Source organism: Vicugna pacos, chromosome 3, assembly GCF_048564905.1.
Source record: "Vicugna pacos chromosome 3, VicPac4, whole genome shotgun sequence".
NCBI classification, from domain to species: Eukaryota; Metazoa; Chordata; class Mammalia; order Artiodactyla; family Camelidae; genus Vicugna; species Vicugna pacos.
In genome coordinates this window covers 108,580,111-108,594,608 of record NC_132989.1, presented here as the reverse complement: position 1 = coordinate 108,594,608, position 14,498 = coordinate 108,580,111, and the positions used below count along the sequence as shown (strand labels likewise).

Below are 14,498 nucleotides of genomic sequence, written 5' to 3'. Positions count from 1 at the left end.
CTGCTTCTTGGACACTGAGACTTCAGTGCCAAAAGATAAACAAAACACAGACTATTTCATCTAAATCCAATTCCAAAAATGACACATAGTGACTTGGAGATATCAAACTCTATTTGACAGAATTGATTTCAAACAACAAATATCTGATGTTGGATGAGGAGCCCAGTTTTTCAAATTCGGGACATGATGTCAGAGATTCCCAAAAGACAGATGGTTTCTTATCTCCCAGAATGAGTAACAGGTCCAGCACAGTCATACTGGAGCAGTAACGAGGTAGAACCAGAAAGAAGTGTTTTGCATTGTCCTCAGGATAAGCAAGACCAGTTTCTAGTTACAGAGTCAAACACTCTAGACAAAAACTAAATGAAACAGGATACAATCCACAATCCTCCCGCCCTGAATGTTTCCCTTCTGGCAGATGTTCAGCTGCACGAACTTCCCGAAGCGACTGGAGTTGTTGTTGTACACGGTCTTGGCGTTGCCGAAGGCTTCCATGATGGGGCTGGGAAAGAAATGAGGACAGCGTGGGTGTTAACTGGGGAGGCTCTAAACTCGGCAGTGACATTCCTCACCCCTGGCAAAATACACAACAGCAAGAGAAACTGGAAATCAAAAAGGACCGACGGCGATTATGTTTGTGTGCAGAAGGGCTCGATTTCCCCAGCACTTGCTGAAATGGGTTTATAACTCGTGTCCATTTCAAAGGAGATCTCGCGGCATGCTGGGTGGGCTCTGGATGCTAACACTGAGTCAGGGAGACCCCCGTGGGTGGGCCCCGCACAAAGCAGCTTAAATCCACGAACCAGGGGCTGCCCAGAAAAAAGCCTTCAATCGAATTCCAGGAACTAGAAAAGTCCCAGTCCTGGAAATTTGCCCCATTTGTTGTGGGAACCCACACAACCTCCCTGGGTCTTCTCCAACTGTAACACGTGGTCAGACATCTTTTTCTGTAAAGGACCAGATAATAAGTATTTTTGGCTTTGCGGGCCAAGGGGATCTCTGCCACCATAGCTCGAAAGCAGCGGTAAACACTACTCAGATAAATGAGCGGGTCTGTGTTCCTACTAAGTTTTATTTAGAAGAAACAGGCTGCAGGAGGAGGATGAGAAAGTTCTAGAGATGGACAGTGGTGACGGCTGCATGACAATGTGAAAGCACTTAATGCCACGAAGCTGGACACCGAAAAACGTTTGAAGTCACACATTTCACATCATGTGTCTTCTACTGTGATTTAAAAAAACAAACTTTGAAGGCAAAACAAAAACAAAGACAAAAACAACCAGAGTAGCCTGGGATACAGACCTTAGGTGGGAGTCTGCTGACTCCTGGACTAATTTCTAAATAATAGGGCCTGTAAAGTCCCTCTTGGCTTTAGAAATCTTCTAAGGCACCCATGATACACCGGGGAAGTCACAGATTTTGATTAGAATTTCAGAGGGTACCTCACCGCGGCCTCTCTCAGAGCTCCGAGGCTCACTGTCGTGGATTTATCACTGAACTTCTGTCATGTGAGAGGCTACAAAAATGCCATCCCGTTCACGTGGTGCCTCCAAAGAGCTGACGGCAAAACAGGGCTTGCTCATCCCCTGCTAAGCCCTCACGCCAGGGGGCTGGAGGCTGAAACTCGGGCTGGTAACGAGGCCTCCATACAGCTAGTTAAGGGCTGGCCCGGAGGAGGTGACCACAGAATGCTCCTCAGCCACTCCGTCACCACTCAAACCTGGCCCGTGCAAGGAAAAAACTGCTCTGTGCACGTGGCGACTTTTCCCTGAGGCATCGTGAAAGCGAGGTTAAGAAAAAGAGGAGAGGGAGCCCTGAGTTTTAACTCCTCCTTAAATAAGAAGCTCGGTGAAGAAAGTGAATCCTATTAGTCAGAAACAAGCAAGCCGACGGAGAAATACCTGCTTTCAAGAATAGCCTGTTCCACGCAGGACGTCTTCTCCTTCGAGGACAAGTCCAGAGACTGCTGACTGATGGCCGATAAAAACTTAAGGATCAATTTAGTGCTTTCGGTTTTCCCAGCCCCGCTTTCACCACTGAAAGACAAAATGCAGAAGTTTGTGCTCCTAAGTAAAAAAAGAAGAAAAAAAGCCAGCCTGCCCAGCGTCACTACAATTGGTCCACAGATCAACTCTTGAACAGCAAGAAAGAGATCAAAGCTCTGAGTCACAGGGAAGGAAGAGCGCCTCCTCTGGTCGGCCGTACGGCCTCTTTCAGCATCCAAGGGAAACAGGCACCACCTTTCCTAAGCTCAGGCAATAAGACAGACGGTGCCCTCCGTGGGAGGTCAGCTCTGCAGGGGCTGGGACTGGTGTTTTGTTCACTAATGCTTCCCAGTGCTGACGGCAGGCACTAAGTATTTGCTAAATGAGTGAGTTATCTTTCTGGTAAATATGTATTAAAAATGCAACTATTCATAAATGTTGAGAGGACGAGGGAATGGATATGCTGGTACCTGACTCACACTTGGGCATTTTATTCCCGTATGAATCCCACGAGGGAGGCAGCAGCTAAGTGTCTGAGTCAGAGCTGAACACCAGGTCTGTCTGCATCCACGGTCCTGCAAAGACCCCGCTGCAGGGATGATTAAGGAAAAATGAGCAGAGCAACCTGGGGGCAGGGTCCATGGGGTGGGGTGGTGAGAGAAGTTAGTAAGGTCTGAGTTGTCATAAAGGACCAGCAAACCCAGCCAGGTAAAGGGGAAAGTGAAAGGATTTGGGGTAAGATGACCACGTGAACGAAGGCACAGAGGCCAGTGATCTCGGGAAGGTCTCCACGGGCTGGGATTCTGGTGAGGTCAGCTAGACTGAGATCAGAGGCAGCGGAGAAAGGGAAAAAGGACTGAGTCTGATGGTTCCGAGGCAACCATGGGAGACAGAAGGTGAAGACCGAGCCCATCCAGGTCACCTGTGAGGGACCCAGCTCTGAGGTCACGCTCCCAAAGGACTGGGGTGGGGGGGGGGTCCCTCAGGGAGACCAGCTGCTGCTGTAATCTAGGCGAGTGGCGGTCTGGTCCTGCACAAGCACGGTCCTGCTGGGGATGGAAGGGGAGGTTTGGAGATGACAGATTCGGAAGGAGAAACCCAGTCAGTTTTGGGTAAGGCACCCTGTTCAGCACCACCGGGTGAACAGAAGTAGTAAGGAGGCAGAGGACTTAGGAGAACGGCGACCAACAGCGTAAGGAGCAGCACAGCCAACCGGAGGGCAGCAGGTCCCTCATCGCTCAAGGTGGGGAAGAAACAGATGTGGTTCCCACAGGTGCTAAAGACGCAGTCCCCACTGAGCACCAGGATCTGGGAGGCTGTGAAAAGGGAGTTTTGCAGAGAACACAGTGAATGATTAAGCCCGTGTAATAAAGGAGAGGAAATGACTCAGAAATGACAGCACTGGTGCCCCGAGGTCCAGGGGACTCTCCACCGATGGAGGCGTTGCGACCTCCCCTGAAGTAAGGACGGCAATCAGCGACAGGGACCGAATGTGGCCAGTTGAACAAGAGCAACTAAGCAAAAGAGAGAGCTGTCCATGTTCGGAGGCTGAAATCCCCTCAGGTCCTCTGGGCTCCCTACCTTCCAGGACTGCCATGTGGGTGTCCCGGGATGGCACACCTGCAGGCGTCCCTTCCCCCTCAAGTATTCAAGTGCCTACTGTGCGTCAGGCTGCCCTAAGAGCTGAGAAAACAGCCACGGACAGAATCTGCCCACGACCCAGCAGCAGCAGCAGGAGACACCAGAGTCCCAGACTATGGGTAATGGTGCCAAGCATAAACCTCAGGAGATGGGAGGATTCACAATTTAGACAGAGGCCAAGGTTCAGTAAACCTTTCTGGGGATGTGACATTGAGATTGAAATGGAAAGACATGTGCAGGAGTTCATGGGGTAAAAACTGAAGGGTGGGGACGGTGGGGAGGGTGGGAGGGGTGGAGGTGGGGGAAGGGAGCAGATCCCACAAGAGGAACCTGCCTGGGGCCTTGGAGGAAGGAAGAGTGTGGCCTGCACAGCGAGTAGGGAAGGGAAGGGGCTGGGGTCCCACTGAGGGGTCCCACTATGGAACTGGTTCTTTTCAAGAGGGGATGGGAGAGGAGCTGGGCTGAGTTTACTCACCAATGGCCAATGATTTCATCAACCGCAAAGTGACCATGTAATGAAGCCTCCACAAAACCCTAAAAGGATGGGGTTCAGAGAGCTTCCAGGGTGGTGAACACGTGGAGGTGCTGGGAGTACAGCCCCTGGGAGGGGCATGGAAGCTTCTGGACCCTTCCCCACACCCTGGCCTGCGCAGCTCTTCCATCTGGCTGTTTCTGAGTTACATCTTTTTCTAATAGACCAGTGATCCAGTAAGTAATGTATTTCGAGTTCTGTGAGCTGCAAACTAATATAGCAAACTAATCAAACCCAAGGACAGGGCTGTTGCAACCTCCAACCAGAGCTGGTTGGTCAGACGCACAGGTGACAACATCTGAAGTGGAGGGGGTGGCAGTCCTACAGGCAGGACTGAGCCCTCAACCTGGGGGCTGGACGCTACGCCAGGTAGAGAGTGACAGAATTAACTGCCTGGTGAACTTGACAATGCGTGCTACGTAACACACAGCGTATATGTTATAGCGTTACAGTGATACAGTAACTAGGTATATACTTCTTTGCTTATCCTGCACCGATCTGTGAAGCCAAAATGAATTTCAGAATTAAATACAAACAAAATACACCACCAGTGAAGTCCAAATTAACAAGCCTAACTGAAGCCCCCTGGCAATGCTGTTTGAGGCGTCCTCTGCACTGCACATGCCTGTTGCTTCTCTTTTGAGCCTGGTGGCCTCCCTTCCTTCCATGGGCCGTGTGATGACTCATTTACTCCACCTCATTCCTTTATTCCAGCCACGACAGAACAGTAACTCGTACTGCAATTACGACGCTATTTCGCCTTCACTTACAGTGAACACATCACTTTCATACTCAGTCCTGCGTTTTTCTCATTAGCCCTTGGCAATTACAGTCCTAACCCTTGGCGCCAACGTGCGACCACAAACATGGGCTTCAGAGAAAACATGTTCACCCAGAAGAACTGTTTAAAAAAAAAACTTTATAGAGATAACAGTAAAAATGAAAAAAGGAAAGAGCACTGATACGGGGCCTCGGAGGTTGTATTAAAAGGTTTTGAGAATTTTTCGTAGGCAGAATGGGAAAATTACAAGACAGCTTTTAAGCAGAATGTCATGATCAAGTTCAGGCTTTCAAAGAACCATGCTGTGCGGAGGAAGGATTGCCGGAGGCAAGAGAAGGAGCAGGGAAGTGAGGGTAGAAGGGTAGTGAGGGGCGGGGAGCAGAGAGGGGGCAGCAGAGGGGAGCAGGGAGCGGGCCCAAGTCAGCCTGCTGGGGGAGAAAGGGGTAACTGACGGCCCTGGTCAGGGTGGTTGGTAAGTGACAGGGGGGCAGGGGAACACCTCCGGCGAGCCTAGGGAGATTGCCAGCTAGTGTGACAATCTGGGTGCTGGCAACACAGCTGTCCACATGTGGCAATGCTCACTGACCTGTCTACGAGAGATGGGTACCATTCACTGCACGCAGTTTGACCTTAACTGATGGGGGCACGGGTGACTTCTAGGTCCAGGAATGACTTCCTGATCTCAGGCTTGGGACCCATAGGATGGAGGGTCCACGCGTGGAGAATGAGCAGCATGAGAGGAGGAACACATTTCTGCGAGAAAATCAGGATGAGGTGAGGACATGCCCCCTCCGCCCGAGATGATGCCTCGGGGTGGCACCTGGAATCACATCTGGAGTCAGAGGAGAGAGTGGCAGGGGAGGCGGTGAAGCCTGGGGAGCCACCCAACTGCAGAGAAGGAAACGCGGCTGGTCAGAAGCTGAGGACGTGGACAATGATGGAGGAGCCCAGAGAACGGGGAGGAAACCAGAATGATGGAGCAGCTTGGAGGAGCACGGGGCAGTGCATGGGGAAGGGTGTGTGTGTGCAGCTAAAGAGACATCTATTTTTTTCTTTTTTTCAAAGCTGGAACGCACTAGAAACTTTTGAATGATAATGCCAATGGGCCAAAAGAAAAGAAGAGGTCAAAGAATCAGGGGCAGGGATTGGAGGGTGGCTCCAAGACGGAGCAAAGTCCCAAGAAAGCAGGGTGGGGATCTAAACCCACCGGAAGGAAAAGGCCTCTAATGCGGACAGGGCCCCTTATCCACCCACGAGCTAGTCTCCCCTCCAGTGCAGGTGGCAGCAAACTGTGGTCCCTGAATCTGCCCTCCTGCCTGTTTCTGTGAAAGTTTTACTGGAGCACAGCCTGGCCGTTCATTTGCATTCTGTCTATGGTGCATCTGCATTCCAAGGGCAGATTTGAGTAGTTGTAACAGATGATCTCGAGCAGGGAGCCTAAAATAGCCCGTGGCAATGTCAGGATCCCTCCCTGGCCCCTTACAGATACCTTTGCTAACATCTGCGGAACATTCTCCACCCTGTGAGTCAAATCCCCCTGATTCACATTATTTTCTCAAAACAGACCCTGATCACTCCATCACTTGCTGGAAGACTTAAGAAACATCCTCACCACCTAGAGGATTCAGTCCGAAGGTCACAGCAAGCAGGACAAAGCCCTTGAGGTGCAACCCTGCCCCAGGAAGTAGGATTCTGCTCTGAAACTAACATGGGGAGACAGAAGTTCAAGTCCTGTGTCTGTGACCCACAGCTCACAGCTCCTTGGCAAGTCACTTAACTGCACGGAGCCTCAGCTTCCCCACCGGAAGCGCTTCTGGTCTTTCTCAGCGGGCGGCGGTTCCTTCCTTTGCCTTTCCAAGCCCAGTTCCTCCAGGCCCTCAGCACGTGCCACACCTCACAGGCGTACCTTCCCTTTCCTAAGGGTCCTCGTCTTCCCACACGTCAGTTTTTGCAAATGCTTCTGTGCCCCCCTCCTCTCCATGTGCCCACATCCCCATGTTTCCTTGGATTCACGGTCACATGTCACCTGATCTGTGATGTATTCTCTGGATTCCTTCTTGGGTATCTACCACCACCTTCTCTGAGCAACACCTTTCTTTTATAGCATTAGGCAAACTGTACTGAATTTACTTATTTATATCAGTTTCTTCCCATCATAGTAGAAGCTCCTGAAAGGCAATGACTGAGTCATTTAAAAAAAAAAATCCCAAAAGCCTAGCAGTGTAACCTGCTCTATGACGTGAGTGTGAGGCACGCCCCACGCCTTATTCTGGTTGGCGCCTTTCTAATCCAGGATGTGAGTTTGGGTCACATTCAATCACAGAATACTAGAAATAGAAAAAGATCAAACAACCAATAATTATTCCAGAATGTAAAAGACATAGTTAAAAGGAAATCACTCCAGCTTTAGAAAATCAAAACTTTTGCAAAGCAAGCAAAGGTCCTAAATTCAACAGCTCCTCCATCCACCCATCCTTTGATTGACAGCTGTTGGATGCTGTCCCCTCTATGAGACACTGTCCTGGGCAAAGAGCTGCATAGATGAATTAGCCACAAGCCTTGCCTTCACTATACATCTTAAAAGATCACAATATACTGAAAAGACCATAACAGACTAAACATAATAGACTAAACTGCCTGCCCCAAACTGAAGCTAACTTGAATGTACTGGATCCACCAAGATCAAATGCTGACCTTGTCATTTAGATGAAAGAAAATTCCAAGTAAGCTTTAAACATACATTTATATTTTATAAATTATAAAAACATAAGCATTCATTTAAATGTGCACAAGAAGGTAAAATAAAACTAGACCTTAAGAGAGATAAACTCTTGAAAGCAAGACCAATAGAAAAGGCTTAGATTGGAATCCTAGGGACTAGCAGTGTCATAGTGAAAGAAAAGTTGATCTATGAGGTCCCTGCCTTCTAAATAGGGTTAGTGTCTGAAATTAGCACAGAAGTTTTATAAGTAGTAACACGTTGTAGCCACTAGGGGGCGGATCATGCCTGAGGAAACCTAACTAGGGCCACTGTATCCTACAATTTTTATTTTTATACTCAACTTTCTCTTTAATTCCTACAGTCCCAAGCCCCACTTAAAAAAAAAAAAACCAAAACACATTCTAATGAGGAAACCTATTTCTTAAAGACACCGTTTCCTGAGTTAATTTAGATAAATACAGTTACTCTTTTCACATCAGCATTAGACAATGAGAGCTTTCTGTCTAGGGGCCCCTCCCTCTCCTCTCCCTCTCCAACTTCCCCCACCTTATTTTTAAATACCAGTCTTTGGCAGGAAAATGCCAAACCCTTTCCATTTTATTACACACACGTATACATGTACAATGATCTCATTTGATTTTTTACTTTCTTCCTAAACTGCTGTCTAGCAGGTGATATATGAGCCAGGCTCTCATTTTTTCCACTGAAAGTAATAAACACAAGCAATTATCGACAGCAAATGTCTAGGTACCTAAGGGTGGAAACGAATTTGATCTTCTTAAACTAGACAGATTAAGTTCTTGTTCTTTCTGTTAATCCTATTAAATTATATTCTGCAGGCTGAAAGAGGGATCTTAAGTTCTAGCTCATGAACTTTGGTGAAGTCATCAAAAAAAGCCCACAAATAGTGCCTCCAGTCATCAGGCAGGTTATTGGAGTGGGACTCTTAAAAGTTCTGTTTTCATACTAAGCAATAGTTTCATTTTGATTAACTGCAAGTTATAATGATTCATATTCATTTAAATGGATGAACTGACAGCCCCTCTACCCAAGCTGTTTCCACAGCCTGGTGCATTAGTGTCGAGGTAAAGAGGAGGAGGGACTGTATCTGCCCAGGTGCTTCCCTTCCCTTAAAGAAAGTGGCAGGTGGGGGCAGGAGAGAAAATACAACTGAAGGAGAAACATACAGGTCTGTCCTCCACATTCAGGTAATTCTGATTTATTACAAACGAAGGACCCATGAACCAAAGCCATGGGTAAAAACTACCACCAAGAAGAACACAGTCCCTGAAAGTAGTTCTCTGTGCACGGCACCGGGAGGTGTCATTCCAGGGCACTCACACCGAAGGGCTGCTGGAAGGGTTCACTGATGCCTGAAAAGTTCTTGGCATGGAGTCCCATACCTTCCAAGAATGTTAGCCATTATTTCTTTCCTATCTTCAATCAGACTCCACGTGGGACAGTATGAGCACCTCCCAAATGTTCCCCTTTCCCTTCCCTGGAGTTTCAGGAGGGGCCTCCTCTGGCATGTCTGCCCCCTACCCAACCTCTCCCTCCTCCAAGGAGTGGAGTGGTTTCTCTGGCAGGTGAACTCCAGGCAAGGGCTGGTCAGCTCCTCACCAACTGGGAATTGGCTTGGACAGTGATTGCGGCCACCAGGTACCTGCCTGTCCCCCCAGCCAGGTGGGTCAGTCTGTCTGTAACTTGGGGTGCAAAGTCAGCAAGACTGATTGGCTAGAAGTCTTGTGTCCAACCAAGGGGTGAGGGGGGGGGTCTTATTTGTCATCCTCCACAAATCCAAACACCCCTTCGCTTTCTTTTTGAGATAATAGTTATCTTGCCACAAGTTGGGACGAGAAAGCCATCTAAAGCAGATGTCAAAATCTTCTTTCCCACAAGCAGTTTAGTAACACTGTGGGGTCTCAGGAACAGCCATACTCTGGGTGTGACTACCTGGGAGGACAAATGAATGAAGGGCTTGGATGCTCCATGGAAACCTCGCTGAAAGTGACACTCAGCACATCTGCTTTGGGTCTCATCCGGGGGTGTTCTGATCATCGCTAGAACATGATTCCAATTTAAACAATAAGATCCAATAGGACTATCACTAGAATGCAGGAGATAAGACCAATTTGAATTGCTCAATAAAAATATTTTTAAAGTACAGCACTGGGTTTTTTAGGTAGCACTTAGGAATAAATATTTAGATAGTGAGGTTTCTGGTAGTGTATTTTTTTCATTGAGGTATTGTCTGGTAGTGTATTTTAATAAGTAAGTTAAAATTTGGCTTAAACAGGTGTCAAGATCCCCGTTCCCCACCCCTACCCCCAAAAGTAATTGAAATAAGCATGCCTTCCTATCATTCCCTCAGCATATGCAGAGTAAGCCCCTCTTCTGGGGCTAATTCAGAGGTAAACTTTAGGAACATCCAATTAAAATCATTAAAAAAATCCTTAAATTTGGGAGATTCTAGGGTACTCTTATACTACCAAAAACCAAAATCGTGCTCAAATACACAAGCATTCTGACCAGCAGTTCGGACTACAGAAAACATTTTAAATTTGAAAGAACTACACAGTATTTCTGAAAATCAAGAGAAGGACCACGCCTCACAATTGGAATTAAACCAAAGAACCACTAAGGTAGAGAAAATAAACAAACTGGAGTAATTATTCCGAGGACAAGAGCCAACAAACGTGGCACATCTTGCTTCCTACTGTGTTCCTCGCGTCTTTCGGAAGCTGCAGTTATCAGGCTGTTCAGGACAGAAACCGCCCGTGGAGGAATTTTGGTTCATGCACTAATAATGAGCAGGCTCTGTGTCTGGGGGGCCGGGCCGGCCGAGGAAGCTGGTGGCAGAGATGCCGCAGGTGTCGTTCTGAACCGAAGGGCCCGCCGGCCGCCCGCCCCACCCCCTGCCCCGCCCCTGCCCCGCCCCGCGCCCCGCCCCACCGGGCGGTTACCTGATGAGGACGCATTGGTTGTCGTGGCGCCGCCACAGGCAGCGGTAGCACTCGTTGGCGATGGCGAAGACGTGGGGGGGCAGCTCCCCCAGGCGGCACCTGCTGTAGCGCTCCATGGCGTCCCGCCCGTACAGGCCGGGGATGGTCCTGTAGGGGTTCACGGCGGCGATGATGGAGCCAATGTAGGTCTGCAAGCACACGGGGCCGCGTTACACGTGGTCCTGGGGCGGGGCCCTGCGCACCGGTGCTCACCCCCACCCACGCGCGGGCGGAGACAGAAGGCTCTGGAAGCAGCTCAGTGTGGCTCCACATCGGGAGGGAAGGCGCTGCCACATCCCCAGGAGCCACTGTCTAAGCTCGAGCAGAACCCCCTGAATGTGCACTGAGGGGGCAGGAGACTCCACCCCCGACTCACATTTTTCCTTCACCTTTTGGTAGAAATCGTGTGCCAAGGAACTAGGCCATTTCAAAGAGGGCTGCAGGGAAGGGTAAACAAGACAAGAAGACGGTGAAGCAGCTCAGGCCCGCATCCCTGCTCCCTGGTGACCTCCTGACCCCCCTCCATCAGGCGGCTACCAGGAGGCGGCAGGATTACATGAGGTGGGGGCCGGGGCTGGGAGGGGGAGCTACTGCTTCATGGGTACAGCGTTTCTGTTTGGGATGGTGAGAAAGTTCCACACGTAGGTGGTGGAAATGGTTGCACGACTCTGCAAACATATTTAGTGCATCAGAACTGTACGCTTATTAAAAAGAGTCAAAATGGTAAATTCTATGTCATGTATCTTTAACCACAATTTTTGAAAAGGAACAAGACCATTTTGAAAACATTAAGTGCTCTTCCAGTGTCTCAAATACTTCATCAAGCATCATGTAGTTTACCTGGAAAACAGCTGACGGGCGATCTTACCTTTTCTGGAACCAAATCCAGGCCAGAAATTAAGCACAATCTTCAGAGCAGCAAAAAAGAGGCTATTGAGTTATTAAAGCCAAGAGTCCTGCCTCGTGCCTCCTCTGTATGGACAGAAACTATTCCCTGGCCCCTCTGCAAGGAAGGCTAACAGGTTGGTTTCCAGGCCCAGACACAAGTGCAGCAGCCGATGAGAAGGGGAGCAGGAGGGTCCTGCAGGCGCCACCACCCACCTGCCAGCCTCCGTGCCGTGTGCCCTGGGCTGCCGGCTTCAGGGAGCCCTGGGCTGATTGTGTCCCCTCCCCCAACTCACACTCTGAAGCCCTAACCCCCAGTACCTCTGAACGCTACTCTATTTGTAGACAGGGCCTTTAAAGAGATGATTAAATTAAAGAGGCCATTAGGGTGGGCCCTCATCCTGTCTGACTCGTGTCCTTGTAAGAAGAGAGAATTTGGCTACACAAAGAAACACCGGGGACATGTGTGCACAGAAACACCACATGAGGACACTGCAAAAAGGTGGCTGTCTGCAAGCCAAGGAGAGAGCCCTTGAGAGAAACCAACCCTGCTGACACTTTGATCTCAGACTTCAAGCCCCCAGAACTCTGAGAAAACAAACATCCGTTGTTTCAGCCAGCCAGTGGTCTTTTGTCACAGTGGCCGAGCAGACTAACACTCAGGGCTTGACCCTTTCAATGCTGACAGTAACTCTGGGAGATTCACAGTATTATTACACCTACTTCTCAGATGAGGAAATTGAGGCACAGAGATAAAATCTTGCATTCAGTCACACAACCAGTAAGTGGAAGAGGTGAGATTTGAACCCAGGCAACTTAATTACAGAGCCTCCTCTTCACACTCATTGCCAAGGGACTGCAACACAGCAGAGAACAAGGAAAGCGACAAACACTGGACAGGAAGTTCAGTATCTGAATCATCTTATAGCAATCTGTATCATATTATAGCAATTTGTAATCATTTACATTCACAGCGACCACCAGGAATATCAAGCAAAGTATCGCAAAGTATCATGTCCTTTGTAAATGTCTGCCAGTGTAAGGAGGTCTATAATATATTTTGCAAACATTTTGAACCAAAAAAAAGGTTAAAATTATAAAAGAGTTATTTTATACAACAATTCTACACCTAGGTATATACCCCCAAATAATTAAAAATAGGTACTCCCACAAATACACAGCAGCATCAAAGGTGGAAACAACCCAAATGTCAATCATCAGACAGATGGGTAAACAAGATATGGTAGAGTCACACAATGGAATATGATGCAGCCGTGTAAAGGAACAAAGTACTAACACAGGATCCCACATAGATGACTCCTGCAACATGACACTCATTGAAAGAAACCAGATGTACAAGTTCACTTATTCAGAGCAGGTAAGTCCACAGAGACCAAGACTGGTGGCAGTTGCCACCAGCAGAAGGGAGGGTGGGAGGAGGCAGGAATGGGGGGTGATGGCTTTGCAGGGGCAGAGTTTCCCCCTGGGTGATCAAAACATTTTGGGACGAGACAGAGGGGCTGCCTGTACATCACTGTGAATGTATTAAATGTCACCGAATGTACTTTAAAGTGGTTAATTCTCTGTTACATAAATTTCACTTCAATTTTAAAAAATTAAACGATGTGGCACTTTCATGAATAAACATTCAGATTTCTGGAGAACTCCACTCTCTAGAAAGCGCACTTTTCTCCATCAGAGGACCGCAGGGAGGATGTGGCCAGAAAGAAAGATGGAAGCTGCATTTTCCTCTGGGGAAGGAAAGGGTCTTCCTTCCAAAGAGAACAGAGAACCACCTGGTTCCCTGGAGGATGCCAGACACCCTCCCTCAGCGCCTTGACCACAGACGCTGGCGCCTTCTTTCATGTCAACCGTCTGCAGAGGGGAGGCAGGCAGGGAGGTTGTGCCTTCCTCCTCTTGGTCTACAATGTCAGGCCTGCTAACAGTTAACTAATTGGAAGTGACCAAAGCCAGGGTTTTACTTTTCATTGTACATGCCATATAATGCATCAGATGAAAAAAAATTCAAAATGATCTGCATTTCAAATGCTGAAAACTTTCACCATTAAGTTAGGAGCACTTTGGAAGCTGCTCTCTTTAACTGCATGACAACTCCTCACACCTCACAGTCACACTTTTCTATCTTTAAATCAGACCTTGAGCTGAATCCCCCTGTCCCAAGATTGTTCAGGACCCTTCTCCTTGCTGACTGTAGACAGATCACTTAAATATAAATGAACAGTTGTCACCAGATTTGACAAGATCAAGCACATAGTGGTATATATTCCAACATGGCTCTGAGATTATAGGTGTCACTGTTGTCTTCCTCTCCAACATACAAAATGCATATACTTAAAAAAAGGGGGGGGGTTTCTATAGCTGAGACCATATTAAATACTCTAAGCAAACAGAGAGTAACCTACATTCCTTTATATGCCTTGGATCTGTTCTCAAGGGTTTCCTTAAACCTATGCTCACCAAGCACTTACTTTTTCTTTTTTGCGTAACCTTGATCTGGGAGCAGCCCCAGGGCCACGGCTCTGCCTCCTCTAACAGAGGGTGGGATGGTGGTCCTGGGGTCTATGGTGACCCCTTCCCTTCACCCCCGTGCAGACCCCCCAGCCTCACCGCCACCGTCTCCATGCCAGTGCTCTTCGCTTTCAATTAACTCTATAATCAACCCCCCTTCTGCATCTCCGCTGCTCTGGCCTCACTGGCTCAGATTTCCCCAAAAGCCCCCTCCTCACTAATTCCACTTGGTCTCGCCTGTTCAGTCCCAGCTCCATATGTGACAAATGGACTTTCGAAGATAAAAACTCTCCTGCATGAAACTCGTCAACAGCTCCCACGACCTACAGGGTCGACCCACAGGAATACTCGAGAAGAGACTTTGAGAGGCTCCAAAAAGGCGAACCAACACCCAAATCCTAATGCATTTCTCTCCTGACAG

At 48.4% G+C, this 14,498-nt stretch overlaps 1 protein-coding gene across 1 annotated transcript in view; it reads right to left on the bottom strand.

Moving 5' to 3' along the window:
- Window positions 1-14,498, bottom strand: part of MYO10 (myosin X) — a 193,381-nt gene that overhangs the window by 86,249 nt on the left and 92,634 nt on the right. Inside the window, exons 4-6 of the mRNA XM_072958828.1 lie at window positions 10,625-10,812; window positions 1,902-2,036; window positions 378-502 (exon numbers count right to left, since the gene is read on the bottom strand). Coding sequence (XP_072814929.1) covers window positions 378-502; window positions 1,902-2,036; window positions 10,625-10,812 — 448 coding nt within the window. The remainder of the gene's footprint in view (window positions 1-377; window positions 503-1,901; window positions 2,037-10,624; window positions 10,813-14,498) is intronic.